This window comes from Anomaloglossus baeobatrachus, chromosome 3 (genome assembly GCF_048569485.1).
Source record: "Anomaloglossus baeobatrachus isolate aAnoBae1 chromosome 3, aAnoBae1.hap1, whole genome shotgun sequence".
NCBI lineage: Eukaryota > Metazoa > Chordata > Amphibia > Anura > Aromobatidae > Anomaloglossus > Anomaloglossus baeobatrachus.
The window spans coordinates 69,180,142-69,200,716 of NC_134355.1; the positions used below are offsets into that span (position 1 = coordinate 69,180,142).

Below are 20,575 nucleotides of genomic sequence, written 5' to 3' on the forward strand. Positions count from 1 at the left end.
GTTATGCTTTAAGATTTTTAACAGTTAATCAAAGGCAGTAATTAGGATCATTGGGAACCCATGATTATGAGAATCTATGGCCATAAGCACTGCACACCCTTTAAGATTCTACAATATACAGATTTATACTTGTGTGTATTGTTTTCAATTTGGCAGCCAATCTAGTAAATACCTATTTAGGGTAAATTTGGTAAATAATTTGGTAACGGTAATAATAAATATTATGCTGCTATTATCTTCATTGTTCATGAACTGTGAACTGGAAGCTGAAGTTATAAAACATATTTTAATTTGTTTCTGCTCTGTCAACAATATGTAAAACAAATTTTAATTACACTCAGTCAATGATTTTTTTTGATGAAAGCTCTATGGGGCCTTTTCCCAGATCATTTACACACAATTACATTCACAGTACAAATAGAATTTCCTAATACAGTTTGTAAACAGAACATTCTATCTTTTTTCTTTTAAAGGGAACCTGTCCGCTGATACTTGCTGCCCAAACGGTGTTCAGCATGTATCAGACACCGGCTGTATGATCACAGACAGGTATGTTTCATTGCGGCATTTCAGAGAAAAACATACTTTTTATACCTGCGGGGAAAATATGCAATGTTATTTTGTTTAGGAGGGGAAGGGAGGTTGGAACAGTGTTGCTTTAATTTGATTCATTGACCATTAAAAATTACGCAGCAACATGGTTCTTTTGGCCAATACGATTATAGTGATATCAAACATATATATTTTTTCTATATTCTAGTGGTTTCTAAAATCCAGAACTTTGTAAAAGAAAAAAGTTTGATTTGTTACAATTATAACACACACATTTTCTATTGATCTCTTAAACTGCTACAGACATAGAAATATCAAATATGCTAATTGTTTACTTCTTTTTACTTTTGTTTTTAAAAAATACAGAATGAGTTGAAACATTTTTTAAGGCTTTTTTTTTAAAATTGTTTTTTTAGCCCTTGAATCTACAATTGTTTGAACACTTTCTCTTGTACTGCAATAATTTAATATGAAAAAATAAACAAAAAAAAAACGATGGTGGTGATGGGGCCATTGCAACTCATTGGCACTACGCAATAAAGATGCAGATGAGCCATGGGTGCCAGAATGGGACTACGTTGAACACAATACTTACAGGATTAAGAACCCCCAACTGATCGACTCAGTGGGTCGCTATAGTGCATATTAGTGATGAGCGATCACTACCATGCTCTAGTGCTCGGTACTTGTAACTAGTGATGAGCGAGCACTACCATGCTTGGGTGCTCAGTACTCGTAACTAGTGATGAGCGAGCACTACCATGCTCGGTACTCATAACTAGTGATGAGCGAACACTACCATGCTTGGGTGCTCAGTACTCGTAACTAGTGATGAGCGAGCACTACCATGCTTGGGTGCTCAGTACTCGTAACTAGTGATGAGCGAGCACTACCATGCTTGGTACTCATAACTAGTGATGAGCGAACACTACCATGCCCAGGTGCCCGGTACTCATAACTAGTGATGAGTGAGCACTACCATGCTCAGGTGCTGGGTACTCATAATGAATAATTGGATGCTCGGAGGGGCGAGACTAAACTACCAGAATATAATGGGGAACTCAAGCATTTTTCTGGGAAATCTTCCCATAAAATGCTCACGTTCCTCAATGACTTCCATCATATTTGGGTCCTTCAGTCACGCCCATACGAGCATCCAACTGTTCTCTGTCAGTACTGAGCAGTCAAGCATGGTAATGCTTTCTCATAATTAGTACATATTAGTTTCATACCTTTTTGTGTACATTTTATTCATTCCTGAGCAATCACTTTTTCAATTTTTATGTCAATTAACCTCAAGTGCAAGGGGCTTCGACCTGCACTAAAAGTTCTCAGGCCTCTATCCCCGCCAATCTTTTCGGTGGTCACGGGGAATGGTGGAGACCTCCAGCAGCAAATGCGGCTAACGGTTATCTTCCATATACGCATGCTTGCAAGGAGGCAACCAAAGCATTACAAAATAAGTGAGCGAGGCGTCCCTGTTTTGGAACATTTTCAGTGGGTTCCTACATGGTAATAAATTTGGGACTTAAATAATATTTGAGCATAGTATAGGTTATCCAATGTAAACAACTGATGGCATGGACACAATGTTATACAGTACATTTGTCACTTCAATTAAATGGTTAATTAGAGGGTCTTCAAGCACAAATATCCCTCTCTGCTATTTCTAGGAGGGATGCATAAATGTGAACTGAAGAAGAAGACGAAGAAGAAGAAGAAGTAGTGATATAATTTATGTCCCTTAAAGATGACCCCTTTCCATATGTCCTATTTGGCTGTTATGGAGGAGGCCCTGAGCGAGGAAGGATGATATAGAGGGGGGGGAGTCACCACATGCTCAAGCTTGCCGTATGTTGGCCAGAATGGAAAGCTGCTGTAAGAGGTGCTTTAGCTCTGCTGGCCTGGTCATGTCCTAGAAAAGGGGTCCCCAACCTGTGGCTCGGGAGCCACATGTGGCTTGCGAACATGTAATGTGTGGCTTATGTCTGTCTTGCTAGCTTGGTGCATAAGCACCAGGGCTACCAAACAGCTATGAAGAACAGGTCTCTAGATGGTGACTTTTATGACTAGTCCCATACAGAAGAGCAGATCTAAATGGGGTTAAAGAAGAAACCCCTGGATCTTGGTATACTGCCTCAGTGTGGTTTCTGTGGAAAGGTTTTAACGGTCATAATTCCGGTAATGGGGGCTCTGGGTGCCTCTACTGTGAAGGGGCCAGAAGCTGGATATGGCTTGTGAACCTCTCTCAGAACTGATGTCACTGGTGTGTCACGGTTGACAGGCAGTCCCGAAGTGTCTGACTGTAGAAAGTCGCAGCGTTTGGCTACACAAACTGCTCAATGACATTCTAGTCTTCCTGTTGTGGTGTAAATGGTGTCGTACATATCTTCTCTGCTTGGGCTTAATCCTTTTCCTTTTAGGAACCTGCAGATAATCTCACCTTTCAGTTGTTAATCATCATCACTTCCCCTTGTGTCCTTAAATACTCACATTTCCCCTCGGTGTTTGCTGGTGATAGAGTTATATTCCTATACAGGCCTTGGTTGAAGTTGGCTTGTATTCATCTGAAGAAACATTGTTCTTTGTTGCTATTCTTCTCCCTGCGTCTTCTTGGAGATAAGTTATTCAGTCACTTCCCCTGGTTTGTGCTCCCTTTGTTGTCTTCTTCAGAGTGTAGTGGGATTGAATAAGTGCTAATTCCATCCATTCCTTAGCTAGGGTCCAGTTGAGGGTCACCCAGGGCGGAACCTATCTAGGATGGTCAGGGGAGGAAGGGGCCAGTGGAAAATTTGGCCAGGGGGTCACCAACTCCCCCTTCCCTAGACACAGGGTTTCCCTTCCCTGCCACCGTACATGTGGTACTTCCCTATACCTAGTGTGACAGCTGAATGTGGCTCATGACCCTTTTTCAGAGCGGAATGTGGTTTTCAAAGTTAGAAAAGTTGGGGACCTCTGCCTTAGAAAGACAGTAATTTAGATCATTACTTTAGTGGGCTGTCATCTTTTTCTATATTTATACAATGTGGTGAGTGTCATGATTTTGTGGTGTGGCACTTACTAATATATAAGTATTACAGGTTCTCCTCCTTCCTCAATGCCTGCAAGAGTTATTTTCTCAAAATAGCTACTGACCGAGGAGGATGTGACCGGACTAGTCCATCACCGCCTTTCATTTGGAGGAGGTTGGTGGCCACATTGGGTCACACATTCCTCCAGCTATTGTTTGGACAGGAGAGCTGTGGAGTCAGTGAGGAAAGCAGCACTAACAAAAACAGGAGGAGAACCTGTAATACTATCAGATTAGTAAGTGCCAGACAATGTCTCCGAACACATACCATATGTTAAAAAAGAAAGTAGATAACCCCTTTAAGCTGTGCAAAAGCTAGAATGAAGAAGGAAATCTAAAATCCATTATTAGTTATGATATACTCTTACATCAATTCTCTGTGTCAGTTTTCAGATATTCATTTCCACCCTACAGGAGAGCAGGACGCATTACAACCCATCCAAAATGACAGTTATATTAAGATATAAATAAATCACAGTACGAGGTCGGCAACATCTTTTATATTAAAAATAAAACTTAACAAAAGATGTGTCTGGAGTCCAGAACCAGCTGAATTATGTCTTCTGTTTATGAAATCCTTGATGCCCGTGAACGTTTTGACAAAAAAATGCTACCAAAAATTGACAAATGAACAAAGCATTTATTTATACATATTTACATCTCCACTCCCTGCACCTTAAATTGCAGATTTACATACAGTAACTGAATGTCTCAGTCCGGGACATTATATAAGCAGTATTCGGTATTGCATTTCAGCCTAAAGCTGCGCATTAATGTCCAGTCAAGGTGATGTACGGATTTCCATCAATCATTTGCTTGAGAGATATTTTCCAGGTTATCCTCAAGAGAATCATCTTTTCTGGCAATACCGTAGTGATGTAGCACATCAGAATACTGCAGATAATCTTGAAGGCAGACAGGGAGAGGCAGCAGAGATATGAATTTATTAGACCGTAAATGCTCAGTTTTCAAGAGGGAGCGGATTTTAAGCCGACAGAGATGCATCAGTGACGGGAGGGATGCTGTGCAGGGAGAAAAAAAAAAACATTTTCAGAGGCAAATAAATCTTTGTGGAAAGTTTCTGTAATCTACGGGGTGTGACCAATGATGACACATTGCTTAATTTCCAGCAAAATCTGTGGGGTGCCAGCACACAAACAGCCGACTCCCCACAGCCAAAGCTAGTCATAGATGAAAACTGAATACTCTGCTGCTAAAGATCTCGTCTGACTCCCCCATAAACTCGATTGTTTGGCTCAACCGAACATTGATGTTTTCAAAAGGGGAGTAAGGAGAAAGCTGCCGCCAAACGGCTCTGGCAGCGGCTTATATCCTAAAGAATAAAAGTGTCAAGTGGTAAAATTTAAACTGCCTGACCTTTATCTCGACCAATGTCAACTGCTGAGGGAGGAGTTGGGAGGCACACATACACATCAGATTGTCAGCCGATCCCAACAAAATCAGCGGGTTCGGAAGACTTTAGCCCAATGTGGATGATGCCTTTACCAAAAATCTGTATGTCTTGTATTTTCTGCAGAATTGCTCCCATACATGGCAAATCCACAATGAAAATAAGTAAACAATTGACATGCTGCATAAGTCAAAATCCACATATCAGGTGAATTGATGTGCCTAAAATCTCATCTAATTAGTTTGTGTATCATGCTGTACACAAATTCGCAATATTCTCCTAATACTGAACGCACAAGATGCGGTTGGCAGCTCGGGCTGTACTATTCCTAAGTTTCTGTTTAATACTGGGTAACAAGCAGATTTATGGTAACTAATTTGGCCTACCCTTGACGCAAGTTTGGTAAACTTGTACTTGGCGCATTGAGGTAATCTGTGTGCTGCTGCATATCTCCTTGATACGGTACCGTTTAGGGGAGATATACTTTCTCCCAAAGTCTTACTGCCAGTAGAGAATTCCTTAGTATTTCAAAATCCCATTCAGGATTGGGGGATTCTTTATTTTCTATCAAACGCTACCAAAAAATCTTTTATGTGACTTCGGAAGTATATTATGACCATACAGACTATTATGAGTGCACATGCTGTGCAAACTGGGGGTATACTATACCTGTTTATGAACCTTTAATCCTATAAAATGTGTTCTGCATTAAAGGAGTTGTCCACTACTTTTACATTGATGGCCTATCCTTAGGATAGGTCATCAATGTATGATCGGCTGGGTCCGACACTCTGCACCCCGCCGGGACTGAAAGCAGGTGATCAGCGGGAGTGCGAGGTGTCGGACCCCAGCCGATCAGACATTGATGTCCTAAGGATAGGCCATCAATGTAAAAGTAGTGGACATCTTTAACTTTATTAGTCCGATACAAATAATTTCTACTTGGAAGTCAAGGCTTTACTATGACCAATTAAAGGTACCTTGATACCAGAGGCAATTATATTTCTATGGGGGGCTGTTTCTACCATTTTTTTTCAATTTGGAAGCACTAAATCTTTTTTTTTTTTACTTGTGATAAAAACTGAATAATTATTAATTTTTTACCTTTTAGGACGATTTCACACATCTAACATTCACGGTCCGACATGAAGACCTGACCTGAACTCAGCAGCCTTATATAAGCCTAAGCTAGGAGACCCGCAGGCGGTCTGGACATTTCACTTCGTACTTGGATCATAAATGTCAGACATGTGAAACCGGCCTTAGGCAAGGAAGCTATTAGATCCTGGCTCTGACTATACGTATTCTGCCTCGTACAATTGATAATTTGGGATTAAACTAAAATGTATTAACATTTTTATTGTAAAAACCATGAATGCCAACCCTGGATCCTGCTACTTTCAATTATCTTCAACGTTTGCGGTTGAGAAGGCACCAGTGCCACTGTTCTCGTTCACCTCTATCCTTTCATGACACTGCTAGCTGAGTACACATCAAAAGAATTTCAAAGCCTCTTGCTTCATCCATCACCTCCTCAATAGATATTTTACATAAGGATTATATTTCTTTTTCTATCTTCACTTTTTTTTTTTTCCCGGGGGATTACAGTGTGAATACATTTATAAAGTTTGGACTGGATGTTTGCAAGTATTAGGCAGTCTTTAACTGAGCAGTTACAGTGTGTTCTTATAGGAGCCAGGAGGTTTATGATTGTCAAGCTTGTTATACAAGCTCCAGCTCCTCGCTAACTTTATGTGCTGACAGGAAACATTGGAAATCATCATTTATAAAGTCTGTCAGCGTTGGACTGTAAAAAGAAAAAAAAAATTAAAAAAAATTCCCATCCATCCTATTTTTAGCCAAAGCAGTTCTGAAACTTTTAAGACTTTTGTGAGAAGTTTAAAACTTAAAGAGATCCAGTCACCTAGACGAGGCGGATAATCTGCAGGCAGCAAAGCATCAGGACTACTACTGTCAGTCCTGCAGTCTGTTTACATGGACGTTTAGGAATTATTCCCTGCGGATAAACAGCTTTAGACATTTAAAGTTATGGCCAGAATTCATCCAAAAGCTTGTATTTTTTCCAACAAAGCTGTTTGAAATGTCACATTTTGTTTTTCTTTTGTGGCTTTCATAGTAGTGCAAAAACAATGTGAAACTTTTCATGTTTTTACACCTGCTTCACCAACTTCTTGATAAGTGGAAGGAGTCCTCCTCCCGGCCCGTACTGACTTGCCAGACTTCCCAGCGGTACTCCACATGGGTCTCCCCTGCTTCCTCCTCCCGTGGCCTGTGCACGCCACACAGATCCCCTGGGAGTGCTCCTAGGGTGTACACGCACAGCTGCTCTTCTCTTAAAGGGCCAGCACGCCATTTGCTATAAGTGCCTCTCAGCGTATCACTGAGAAGTACTGGGTACTTAAGGAACTCTCCCCCTAGGGGAGGCGCCTGAGCAACATGGTTAGTTAGTTAGTGGTCCGTGCCCTGGTTAGCTATTTATGCAGTCCCCTTGTCCACTGTGAGTCTCAGTTTAAGTGTAAATAACCTTTCTTTGTCTCTGTGCCTCAGCCATATGCCTGTACTAGCCTGCTCCTGTTGTGTCATCTGTTCCAGCCATCTTGGTTTCACCCGCTTCTCTATTGACTCTGTCCATCCAGACTGACCGTACAAGCTGCCCTATCCTTCCCGGCTGCACTAGTGACTCTGTCTATCCTGGCTGTAGTATGTGCCTCAGCCATCCCGACTCCACCTGCTACACCAGTGTCTCTGTCTGTCCTGGCCTTACTATCTGCTTCAGCCATTCCCGTGGACCCTGTCTCCAATAGAGATTCTGCCTGTCTACACCAGTGTCCATCCTTGCCCTGGGGGTCAGCTGCCACAGACGATGTGCACTTGGTCAGTATTTTACCTCATTATCTGTAAGCCTAAACCAGGAGTGGGTGAAATATGCAGAACTTGTTACTATTATATTTCTCCTCTGATTGTTCTACTTCTGATTTCGGCTTACAAATACTGATGTAAAATACTAACCAAATACTGAATGTGTGAACATGGCCAAAATGAAAGGAACGTTACAAGTGTGAGATATGTAGATTAGGAGAACAGACTGTCAGACATTACATGTCTCACACTGGTAATGCCCATTTTTACTTTTATAAGCTCTATAGGCAATTTCTCAGGGGGATATATGTTTGACCTATAGATCTTAATAGCTGAGAAAAATGTGGATTTTTCTGTTATCAGGCATGATTTTATTCAACTTTCCATAACCTACATGCCTATATAGATATCTTAGGAGGGTTAATCCTACTGACAAAATTCCCTTAAGGTTCACCAGCATTATTACTTATGGATTTATTATTTAATGGCCTTCAGCTCGATCTCGAGTCATGGCGACTTGATGGATAAACACTCTGTAGGAAGATCGATCTTGTGCAGCCTAGATGAGAAGACCTTGGTCGGTCTTCTCTTCTCCACTGTTTTCTTGACTATATCAAGTGGAGAGCAAACAAAAAAAAAAAAAAATAATAATTTTTTTTGTTTGCTCTCCACTAAATTATCTCCCTTTGGGAGCTCACGGGGCTGCTGCAGCCAGATCAGGATCCTGCGATCCATTTGATGTGTATGCAAGGGGCTGGTGAATCACTGCTACCGGGATCACGGGACCTTCCATCTCGGATGAAGAGCTTCTGTCAGACGCCGGTCTGGCGGCTTCACACTACACGTGGAAGTTCCGATCGTGTGAGCAGATTCCTGCGGGTCATAGAGGACGGGATCCCCGCTGTTGAGGAGCGGTGAACCAGGATTCCCCCTTCAGCATCATACAGTGTTGTACCTGCTGTACAACACTATCAGGTGAGTGTGTATCTCACACCACTTAAATCTTGTGCTTTTAAGGTTCCACACAGGAGCGCCCTCTCCTTTTTCATTTCACTTGACTATATCAAGCTATCGGGTTGCTGGTCTTCCTCTTCGCCTTGTTCCTTCTATTATTTCGACCATGATGTTCTTATCTAGTGATTGCTCTCTTTGTACAATGTGTCCAAAAGTAGGCAAGCTTGGTGATCCTTTCTTTCGAGTGACATGTCTAGTTTGATTTGTTCCAAAATTCTGAAGATTCACCCAAATGTTGAGACTGTGCCGATTTAGTACACCATGCAGAGCTATTCTTGCCGTCAATATACAAAAACCATGTAGAACCCTTTTATGATCATCAACTGAGGTTCGTCTGGGTTTCTCTGTGCTGACGGCTAGACTAGTTCTGCATACGGTGTTATTTTGGCAGTCAATTCTGATGAAATTACCAATGGTTCTTCCAAAGCAAATATGAGCAGAGCTTTATAGCCTGTAGCTGTGCTCTTCTGCTCTTGTGCATGAAGTTGCATTGTTTTTACATGCTATTCATAATCTATCATGTAAACAACATTGCAACTTCATACATGAGCATAGAAGAGCATCTCGTATATTTCTATCTATACACCTGTATGGTTCTTTTTTATTTATCCGGTCAGTCAAGTAATACTCTTTTCGCTTGCAAAAACATTGATGGTTATTTCAGCCTTAAATATCGCCTTGAACCGGAACCGTTGGCTCACGCTGGCCCACCGCTGTTGTGTGTTTCAGTAAACGCCCTGAAGAGCTCTTTCCCCCCCTGTAATCACTACAAGCCTCAGTGCAGGGAATTCATCTGACAGTTGTTTGCTTACCGAAATGCTTGTGTGGAGTGAAGTGTTTTGCGTGGGTGGACAGAAGCAACTCCACATCTGCAGAAAGCCTCTTCCAATTAGTGAACTCCAGTGTAAAATTAATAACTTCGTTATTTGCAGACTGGATCCTGCACAATAATAATAATTAAAAAAAAACCTGTTACAAGATGTAATACAGCGTCCTGTAAATACACACTTATTATTTCTGTACGGATCGGTGAAATCACTCATCGAATACTGAATGGGCAGATGAATATATAGTTAAAGCACTGATGGGGAGGAAATAAAGGGAGATCTTAAAAAAAAAAACAACGTATCATACATTTTATTGCATTCCATTGTTAGCAGGTTGTAGTGTCGAAATATTTGGTAGAAAACTTGAAAAACATTCCTCTTCTTTCACATACAGTCTATAGAATATTTTCAATGCCCTCATCCTCCACAAGTTATATTTACTTAAGGTGAATATCGCAATATATCTCCAAGAGCTGTGACCAATCTTATACACTCTTTTTGACGGAGCAGTTCATCGACAATCTAACAGCACTACAGGTGCTGGAATGTCCTCTCCTTCACTATTCAGCATGTTCCATGCCCTAAACTGAATGCTTAGCTCTCTTTATGCCTGTATGAGATGCGATTTGATAGACATCAGAGTAGCAACAGAGAGACTAGGACCTGTTCAACTTCCTGTAACTAGTGATGGGCGGACCCGGACTGTAAAAGTCCAAATCCGCGCAATTTCACATGTGCCCAAATGCCAGGCCCGGTATTCTCAGGGAATACTGGCTAATGATCTGGATCTGGCACTCGGGAAATTAAAAAAAAAAATAATATAAAGGAAAAATAAAGAAAATAAGACTGAAGCAAGAGCTTCACACTCACCGAGGCTCCGGCATGACTGTAACTGCTCCCTTGGCCACTCTTTCACTTCTGGGGCCGCTCATTATTGCTCATTCATATGCACTGCTTTCTCCGCCCACTGGCAGTCCTAGCGCCTGTGATTGGACGCAGTCAGACAAACCCCTGACCTGTGTGAGTGTCTGACTGCAACCAATCACAGGTGCCAGGAGTGCAAGTCACTATCAAGGTATAAAATAAATAAATAAAAAAAATATTTGGCATAGAGTCCCCCTATATTATGATACCCAGAACAGATAAAGCCCATGGCTACAGGCTGCAGCCTCCAGCCGTGTGCTTATCTTGGCTGTGTATCAAAATAGGAGGAACCGCATACGGTTACGCATACGGTAAATAAATAATTAAAAATAAACAGCAGTCCTCCCCAATTTTGATAATCAGCCAAGATAAGAGCAAGGCTGGGGGCTCCTCCCTATAGCCATAGGCTTTATCTGTACTGGGTATAATAATATGGGGGGACCCTATGACAATTTTTAAAGTCCAATCGGTTCATACCATAAACACAGACGGATTTCATGTCAGCTATATTCGCGCTTCGCTCACACAGGTTTAGATATTCTACTCCAGCAATATATTACACCAACAGATTTCAGGTCCGTATTGTTCGCTGTACGTCCGCTACTGACTCCGTCAGTAAACACATCTTACTCCAGAACTAAGTTCACAAAAACAACATCAATTACAAGATCTACCGTAAGTTTATTTAATAAATCACTTAAGTAACGTAAAACCAACAACATGAACCAAAATATGTTGTCCCTACTTGCTTCTAGTCTGGCTCCTACCTAGCTGCAGAGGTTGGCATCCTCTTGAATGCAATATGACTCCCCCCTTCAATGTAGATTAGCCCTATGCAGGCACTGTTACACCCTATGGTCACCAAACCACACACCCTCCGCCCAAAAATTTGGACGGGAAAAAATAAGTCCCTGGTATGAAACCTAGGAAGCAAAAACAAAGAGAATTGCGATAATGTCAGTGACACGACCAAAAATTGTCCAAAAGATACCCTCAGCCAACCACACTTTATATACACACTATTGAAAAAGGCACTTATTTGCAAATATATTCCTGCAATACTTATCGTCCATATATATGTAGCTGCTCCATTCAATAGACACTTGATATTCACAGGTATATTTATGCCCAAACCTGATGTTAAATATATACCGTATTTTTCGCTTTATAAGACGCGCTTTTGTTCCCCCAAATTTTGGGGGAAAGTAGGGGGTGGGTCCTATAATCCGAATATACGGATCATATACTGTTGGGCCAAGGGAAGGTGGGGACAGTTCTGGAGAGATGCTGGAGGCTGAGGCAGGCTGGTGGAGGCTGGTGAAGGCTGCAGGAGGCAGGGGGAGATCTCCTGCTTCCGCTCATATAATATGCACTGCTGCTGTCCACCATCGTGGTGCTGAAACCACACGGCGGTGATGGGCTGGGGGAGTGGCGCATATTATATGTGCCTGCGCCCCCCCTCTTTTGATGGCACATGCTCCCCCTGTGTTAGATATGGGCCCCATGCTGCTGCCCATACTAAAATAAAAAACTCTTTACTTACCGCCTCCAGCGCTGATCTCCCGGTCTCCCTGCTGCCGCTGTGATCAGGCACGCAGAGATGATGTCACTCTGCTGTGCCGATCACATGACCGGCCCCGAGAACCAGGAAGTGCAGGAGCTCAGCAGCATGGAGGGAGACACGAGGGAGTACAGCGCTGGAGAAGATAAGTAAAGAGTTTTTTATTTTACTATGGGCAGCAACATGGGGGCCATATCAAATACAGGGGGACGTGTGCCATCCATAGGAGGCTATGGGCAGCACAAGGGGATGTGTGCCATCCATAGGGGGCCATGGGCAGCACAAAAGGATGTGTGCTATCCATAGGGGGCCATGGGCAGCACAGGGGGACGTGTGCCATCCATAGGGGGCCATTGGCAGCACAGGGGGATGTGTGCCATCCATAGAGGGCCATGGGCAGCACAGGGGGATGTGTGCCATCCATAGGGGGCCATGGGCAGCACAGGGGGATGTGTGCCATCCATAGGGGGCCATGGGCAGCCAAGAGCGGCGTGTGCCATCCTTAGAGGGCCATGGGCAGCACAAGGGGACATGGGCCATCCATAGGAGACCTGTGCCAGCTGTAGGAGATGTGTGCCATCTATAGGAGACCTATGCCAGCTGTAGGGGATGTGTGCCATCAATGGGGGACATATGGCATCACTGGGAAACGTGTGCCAGCACAAGGGGGCTATATTCAATATAAGGGGGCCATATCCAGATTAAGGGGGCTAATTTTAGGATGGGGGGCTATGAGGGACATATACCCTATATGATTCGTTAGACGGACACTGGCATTATAAGACAGACCCCATTTAACACTAAAAAAAATTATTTTCTTTTCCTTCACCAAATTTGGGGATGCGTCTTATAATCAGGTGCATCTTATAAAGCGAAAAATATGGTATATGTTCTTGCAAATATATCTGTGCTCAACACTTGCAAGTATAATGAGTGGTTGAGGATATGCTCATGCTATACTGTATAAGCTCTATGCTCACTGCAAAAAGCACACAAGGATAGCTTTATATATAATATTAGCTAATCATGCACTAATAGAAAATATAATTAGATAGCGTTATGCATATTTAGATACAATCAAGCCAGCAACTTGCGGATGAATTTGTGCTCACCAAAATTGCAGACATGTTAGGATGGAACATACTCACAATAATTACAGGCATATTTATGCTCAACAACATACAATTTTGCCAGAGAAGTTGTGGATAAATTTGTGCTCACAATTACAGGTATGTTATTGCTCAAACAACGTTCATAAAATTTGCAGGCAGGTTTATGCTCAACGCGTTTCTCCTAAAATAGGTTCATCAGAAGTACATGCCTATCAAATTTAACCAAAACATATGGACAACAAGCCCTCTAAAGTGCTATGATGCATGAAAGTGCTATGATATTTAATACAAACAGATTCTGATGAAATGAGCAGAACCTCAGTGGAACCTTGGATTAAGAGTAACTTGGTTTGGGAGCGTTTTGCAAGACAAACAAAGCTTTCTAAAAAAATTTAACTTGGTTTAAGAGCAATGTTTTGCAATAAGAGCAAACACTCACCGTGCACACTTCCGGTTCTGTCCTTTCACCGTGCTCTGACCCGCTCTGGAGGTAACTTTCTGTACATATTTACTGTATACTTTACACAGTATACCATTGTACAGCACAGTATATACTATATAGCATATCTATCAATTTGCATTTTTGGATACAGTACTGTACTTTCTTATTGATAACCAGTACAGCACATTGCTTGTATAGTACCTCCCGCACACCACCAATTCTATTGTAAGCTAACATACAGTTTAATTTGTTTTATATGCTTTTACTGAACTGCACAATATTTTGTATTGGTGTCCTGTAATAATTTTATATGAATACAGGCCATTATTTTGTATTACTGTAATAAATTTGTATGAATGCAGTAAATATTTGTGAGTTGTGTAAATTTCCTGCATTTCAATTATTTCCTATGGGAAAATTTGCTTTCATATAAGAGTAACTTGGTTTAAGAGCACACTATCGGAACCAATTTTGCTCGTAATCCAAGGTTCCACTGTATAGGCAATCAGTTTAACCCGTAAGGGTTGTTATGGAAGGAATCAGTCCAGGATGTGACCCTTATATAGTTAGATATCCAATTAGAAGACTGAGGTCATATAGACCATAATACTCTATAATCGGCAATAAAGTGTTGTAGTGCCACAAAGTGCTAAATATCGACAGAAAATGCTGTAATTATATGCGACATATGCTACAATGAACAAAAGATTTTGCACTAGCCCAGAGGAAATATAGAGCACAACACTTATCTGAGATATACCAGCAGGAGTTGAATACCGTGTTTCCCCGAAAAGAAGACATACCTCGAAAATAAGCCCTAGCCACGGTGTTAAAATGAAGTGTTGATGCAGCTAAAAAAGTTAAAGATACTGCAGAACACTTCATTGTAGAAAGCAGACACCCCCAAAAGAGAGAAAAAAGAAGACCCCACGATCATACCAGACCCCAAACTGGAGGATCTGTAGTGGAACGCATCAAGGACCTGCGGTGGAACGCAAACCTATACACATCAGATCTCACACTCACACATATCAGATCGCACACACATCAGATCGCACACACACTCATCACATCCGGCGATACCAATTGCTTCTGGCTGGCAGAGGAACCTGGGACGCAGTGCAGTGGAGCATCAATGCTTTCCACCGCAGGTCCTAACTTTCCACTGCACTGCATCCCAGGCTCCTCTGCTGGCTGGAAACAATCAGTATCGTCGGATGGGGTGTGTGTTTGTGTTCTGATGTGTGTGTGTGTGCGCGTGATCTGATGTGTGTCTGTGTCTGTGTATGAGTGTGTGTGTGTGTGTGTGTGTGTGTGTGTGTGTGTGTGTGTGTGTGGTAAAATATATCTTTGTACCGTGTTAGCCAGTAGAGATAAAAAAAAAGTTTGTTTAAAAGAACTGAAGTCGTCAGTGGTTGATACCTTTTAATGGCTAACTGAAAAGATGGTAATAATAGCAAGCTTTCGAGACTACTCAGGTCTCTTCATCAGGCTCAGTATAACACAAAATCTGAAGAGTCACATATTTATACACAACAGGACATAGAATAGTGCAGTAAAAAAAAAAAAAAAAAAAAGTTATGTGAAGAAGAACCATGACTATGGCAAGGGGGCAAACTGTTGTGGCCATAAATATTGTTGTAGTTCAGAGAGAAGCAGTGTGAAAGTTTTATTGTCCTCTGATAGAGGTCTGGTCCGGGCTGTGATGGCCCCAGATGCTCTGAGGAACACATTTCTTAATTGATGTAAAAAGACATAAATCCATGTGACACATTAATTCCTGCTCTGAATGTGTCAAAGTCAGCAAAAGTTTGTATTCCCAGACTCTCCTGTCTCTTTGGGACTTGAAATTTCGATCTGATATATGTCAGTGTCAGCCAGAAGCAGGGGAAGACTACGTGGAGCATACCTGCTGGGAGCACCCACCGCAGGAGGACCTGGGAAAAACGCAGATGCCCAGGGTCTAGTAAGTATGATTTTCCTGGGAAGCGGGATCTGCATTTTTTTTTTGGGGGGGTGTTAAACTTTCCTTCAACCATGTTTTCCTGGGAATAAGCCCTACCCTTAAAGTAAGCCTTAGCGCATTTTTCAGGACAAAAAAAATATAAGGCAGTGTCTTACTTTCGGGGAAACATGGTATATATGTAGAATTAAGTCTCCATTCCACTGGTAAGTAATAGCTATATGAGCTGAATCCTTCTCAGTCACCCACTCCAGAACTACCTTTCAGAGAGGCTTCTAACCTCTTTCCACAGTCCTGGTCAGGATGAGCGAATCCTCCCATCTTGATGAGGACTCCTTCTTGGAGATTACACAGTTCACTCGCCCTGACACTCAACGGCTGACTCCAGTCAGTACACACACCTCTATATGAGGCTCCTTTTTGAAGGTATAGCAGCCTTCACAAACTGATCACATGCCAAACAAACAAACTCCATCTTAACAGGTGATCCACACCCATGGCCGGAGATATGTGGCTAGCCAGACCCACCCGTCTCTCCAACTTTCCGTACAACCTGTTGCTGATAGGCCCTAGCAAGACTCGTGGTACTACAAGTACCAAATGCACATCTGGGTTTACATCACTTCTGTCATACATACTGGCTGCCCTGTTATATTACTTTCTATATAATTCATTGCAGCTAACATTGAAAAAAAGTGATTTTACGCTTCAGAATGTGATCTTGGAGCCGTTGCCTTACAAAGCTAATGTTATGGGAGAGACATGTGCAGTTGGAAATGACTGAAGTACTATCTGTATGAGCAGGGCGCACTTTAGGAGGACCATGGGTGCAGGAAGGGCAAGACGAAATTTGTATGCACAGCAAAAGGATACTGATTGAGTTCTACATTGCAAAAGTCCAAGTCTGGTGGAAAGCTAGGACCGATAGGTACATTTACTGGGTGCAGAGCAAATAGTGGTTAATACAAAATATTATCATATATTATGAAGTTGTAGATTTGCCAATACAGAATTCAGTTATTGAAAAAGAAATGAAATGATAGTGACCCTTTAAAGAATCTGGGCTCGCATGGCTCGGTTCACATTTCCTATATAAATACTTTGTGACCTTTTACAACAATACATCTTAGTGTCTATTGGGGCTGATGCCTACAAGCTCCGCACACTAACGAAAAGTGACATCTGTCCTTTCATCTAGGCAACTGCCTTTTATTCAGAGATTTCTCGTACATTGTCTGAGGAGCGCAATTGTCATGTAGCCGTCTACAGTAGCTACCTACAGGATACTGACTGCACCTCTTGAGAAATTCACTTATTTAGCCACTAAGTTTATGGTTTAGAAAAGTTAGGGCCTGGAGAAATGTCAGATATTTAACTTATGTAGTTTATTATTCTTTTATCATGGCGCTCAGTGATAAGAGACTTCTAATATCTGGTTAACTCTATCTTCTAGATTAGCCATTTTAGAATTTTTTATTTTTTTGCAAAAAGTCTAATCTGAGGGCGGAGTTTCCCAAATATCAGTCTGTAGCTCGCTGGCTTATCTACTCAAATAATCCTTTGTCATCCATAAGATATATACTAGCACAGGGATGGTACTCGGTCTCTTTTATTTGTCTTATGGTCCACTTTCAGAAACCTTTAAAGGGGTTGTCCACTACTGTGACAATTCCTTCTCAATCACCATGTTTTCCCTGTTAACATAACACCTATACTCATCTCCGCTGCCGTCGCTGTTCCAGTAGTTCCACTCTTTGGGGGCTCACGTAACGTTACGTCACATGACTCCTGCACCAAATCACCTTCAGCTTTACTCTCCACCTTTGTACTGTCACACGGTGTTTGGCTCTAAACTTGCCGAGTGTCATGGTGGCTGTTCAGACTACAGACTCTGACACACCACACTATGCTTTCTCTGGTGGTTGAGTTGCACAGGCAGGCTCAGGCATCAACCAGCTGTGTGTTCATTAGTGATCCGACTAGCAGTAGTTCATTTCTGCTAGCCTGTTGGTTACTTCTTGGATCACATGTTGTGGGAGACCTGGCAGTGTTACTCCCCGCCTTTCTAAGATGGCGAAATCTGTCTTGCATTGACAACAATAGCTTTCACTAAACTGTTGCGTGTGTTGTGTTCCAGCAATTGGTGTTTACTGCGTGTTGATTGGTGTGTTGTGGAATTCCTCCTGTCATCTGGTTATTTCCTCCCTGTTTTTTATTTTATTCATCATTTGTTGTCTGATTACTCTGTGAGCGTGCTGCGTGCTACAGTTTTAGTTTCCCCAGTTTGTCCATATCTGTGGGTTCTATCACATCTGCCCTGGTCCTCCCATAGGGTGGGGGAGAGGGGGTATTATATAAGGGCTGGCCAGGAGCAGGGCAAGGAAGGAGGCCGAGACTTTGTCACCATTAGATGCATCTCTGGGAGTACGGACAGCTAAGGCCCCCTTAGCCTGAGGGCAGTTTATCCCCTCAAAACTTGTGACACGTCCAAATCAAACATAAGGAAGTCAGAGCTGTATCTGGCCGATCACTCCTCTTGATGTTTGATACTTTTGTTTGAGGTGTGAGCAAAGCCAGGGCAGATTAGGTGCAGGGCTCGAGTGTTGTAACATGGTGATTGACAAGGGGTTGTGCAAGTAGCAGACAACCCATTTAACATCTCCAGCAATTCACATAAGCCCCAAATTCATTTTGTCCACAAAAGTGGTTAAAAGGGGTCTTGTCAGCTCTTCTAACATCTGCTATTAGTTTATGGGAAATAGATGTATTTAGTAACAATGCTGGAGCGGCCATGTTCACATGGAGTGTTATTGCTGTTTTTTTTTTACAGCCAAATCCTTCTCTCTAGGTAATAAAAACACTGCATTTAAAATGCCATTTTAGTGTTTTTGATTTTTTTTTAGAGGGTGCAGATCACATGTGTGCTTTGTCTACAGTACATGTTTAAAAACCTTAGTTTTACTCACCAAAGATGCTACAAAAACGTGTTTTTGTCGCGTGTTTTCACTTTCTCCTTGCCTTCCATGGGTGAAAAAAAGCTGCAAACAATGCTCAAAAAATAGACATGCTGCACATTTCAAAAGCGCCAAAGTTTGATAATCAGTCAGTAAAAAAAAACTAACGAGTGTATGTATGAGAGCTCTGAAATCTCATAGTTTTTGCTGGTACTGTAAAATACAGCTTTTAATTTGCATAAAAGGCAATGTGTGAACATAGCCTTACAGATACATTGGTATTGTCTGTGAAAATGTCTTAATAAACTGATAACGGCATTAAAGAGGTTGAGGCATCATTTTTCGTCAGGAGTGCAATACTCCCCTACTTGGGGGCGTGGGTGCAATTCTTAAAGATTAACAATTTGGCTCAGCAGTATAGTCGTGCTGCTGATCTGAGCTATGCTCTCATGCTACTAGCTGAAGCAGCTTTGCCTCTGCAGTATTGGAGGAGCGCTGGTGCACAGAAACTGTCTGGATCGGGCGAGGCTTCCAATTTTAGGACAGCACTTGCAAGCTCTAAGCAAAGAGTATAAAACTATAAGTCTTTCCTTAGAGAATGTATAATCAGTGGTAATTGCAAAGCGGCTTGTTTTTATAAGAACTTTGCAATTTTTTCTGATTAAATAAAACGAGAAGAACTTTTTCCTTTTTTGTTATTCTACAGATGTGCAGTAGATATATGGGTGTCCAAGTCCTGGGACCACCAAGATTGCCAACGACTGTTCACTTCTGCAAGCAATGTATGGACTTAATAGTAAGTCTATGTGTCGATATAGCACTCTATGTGTGCACTGAGACAGGAGTTGAATGCAGCTGATTGCAGAAGAAAGTACTTGTAAGCATTCTTTTGAGTGATCGACCATGTTTAAAGAGGTTATCCACTAATCAGAAAACCCCTTCTCAATCCCTATGGTTCCAGCCAACAAAAAAACACCACCTATACTCACCTTACAGTGTTGGTGCCGTTTCAGCAGTGTCACACAATCCCTGTGGCCAATTAGCGCTGTCCTCACTTGTCCCTCCTTCATACAAATCAAGACATCTGGAAGAAGTGAGAGAGCATCCACCACTTTCACTTCCTTCAGATGTCAGTTACGTCTGAAGGAGGGGCAGATGAGGCCAGTGCTGAATGTCCACAATGGTGGTGGGACCTAATAACAATGTCACGCAATCCCCGGGAGAGTCAGTACTGACATTGCTGAAATGGCATCAGTATCGGAGGCGAGTATAGCTCTTGTTAGGAGGGAAATATAGAGATTGAGAAGGGGTTGTCCGAGTAGTGAACATCCTGTTTCAGGGAAAGGTGGTATAACATATTTATAAAAAACAAAAAACTTTAACAGTGTTCTTGTCTATAATGTGTGTCTCTAGACAGTGAGACATTCTCCATACTGATTGGACTGTGCAAGGACAAATCCCGTAGACAGTTATTAATTTATTTATACAGACATATACAATGTGTCAGCACATGTGATTTATGAACACATGAACTCCAATATTGCTGTAAATGTTAATAGTACCCAGTTAGCGTGTTTTTTTTTATCAAATAGCACAAAGTCCATCAACCACGTCAAGGTGTACCTAAATATGGATGGTCCCTATACACTAATAGCCTCATCTGAACTGGGGAAGTGAAAGGAAGCCAGGCGTAGATTGCAACTAAAACCTTATGTGGGAAAGATGTGTGGATAAGGGTGCTGAACCCTGGAGGGGGACACAACCCCCAATATGTACTACAACAAAGAAAAATAGGTCCTCCACACCTTTCGGATTAAATTAATGTTCAGCACCAATCTTTCCCACTTATGGTCTTAATTGCGAGG

General features: G+C 42.0%; 1 protein-coding gene across 3 annotated transcripts in view; it reads right to left on the reverse strand.

The window, feature by feature from the left end:
- Positions 1-4,242: 4,242 nt before the first annotated feature.
- ASB3 (ankyrin repeat and SOCS box containing 3) overlaps positions 4,243-20,575 on the reverse strand; it is a 345,127-nt gene continuing 328,794 nt past the window's right edge. For all 3 annotated transcript variants that reach the window (XM_075339239.1, XM_075339237.1, XM_075339238.1), the window contains 2 exons: positions 9,740-9,867; positions 4,243-4,644 (listed from right to left, as the gene is read on the reverse strand). In XM_075339239.1, the coding sequence (XP_075195354.1) occupies positions 4,427-4,644; positions 9,740-9,867 (346 nt within the window). In that variant the 3' untranslated portion in view covers positions 4,243-4,426. The remainder of the gene's footprint in view (positions 4,645-9,739; positions 9,868-20,575) is intronic.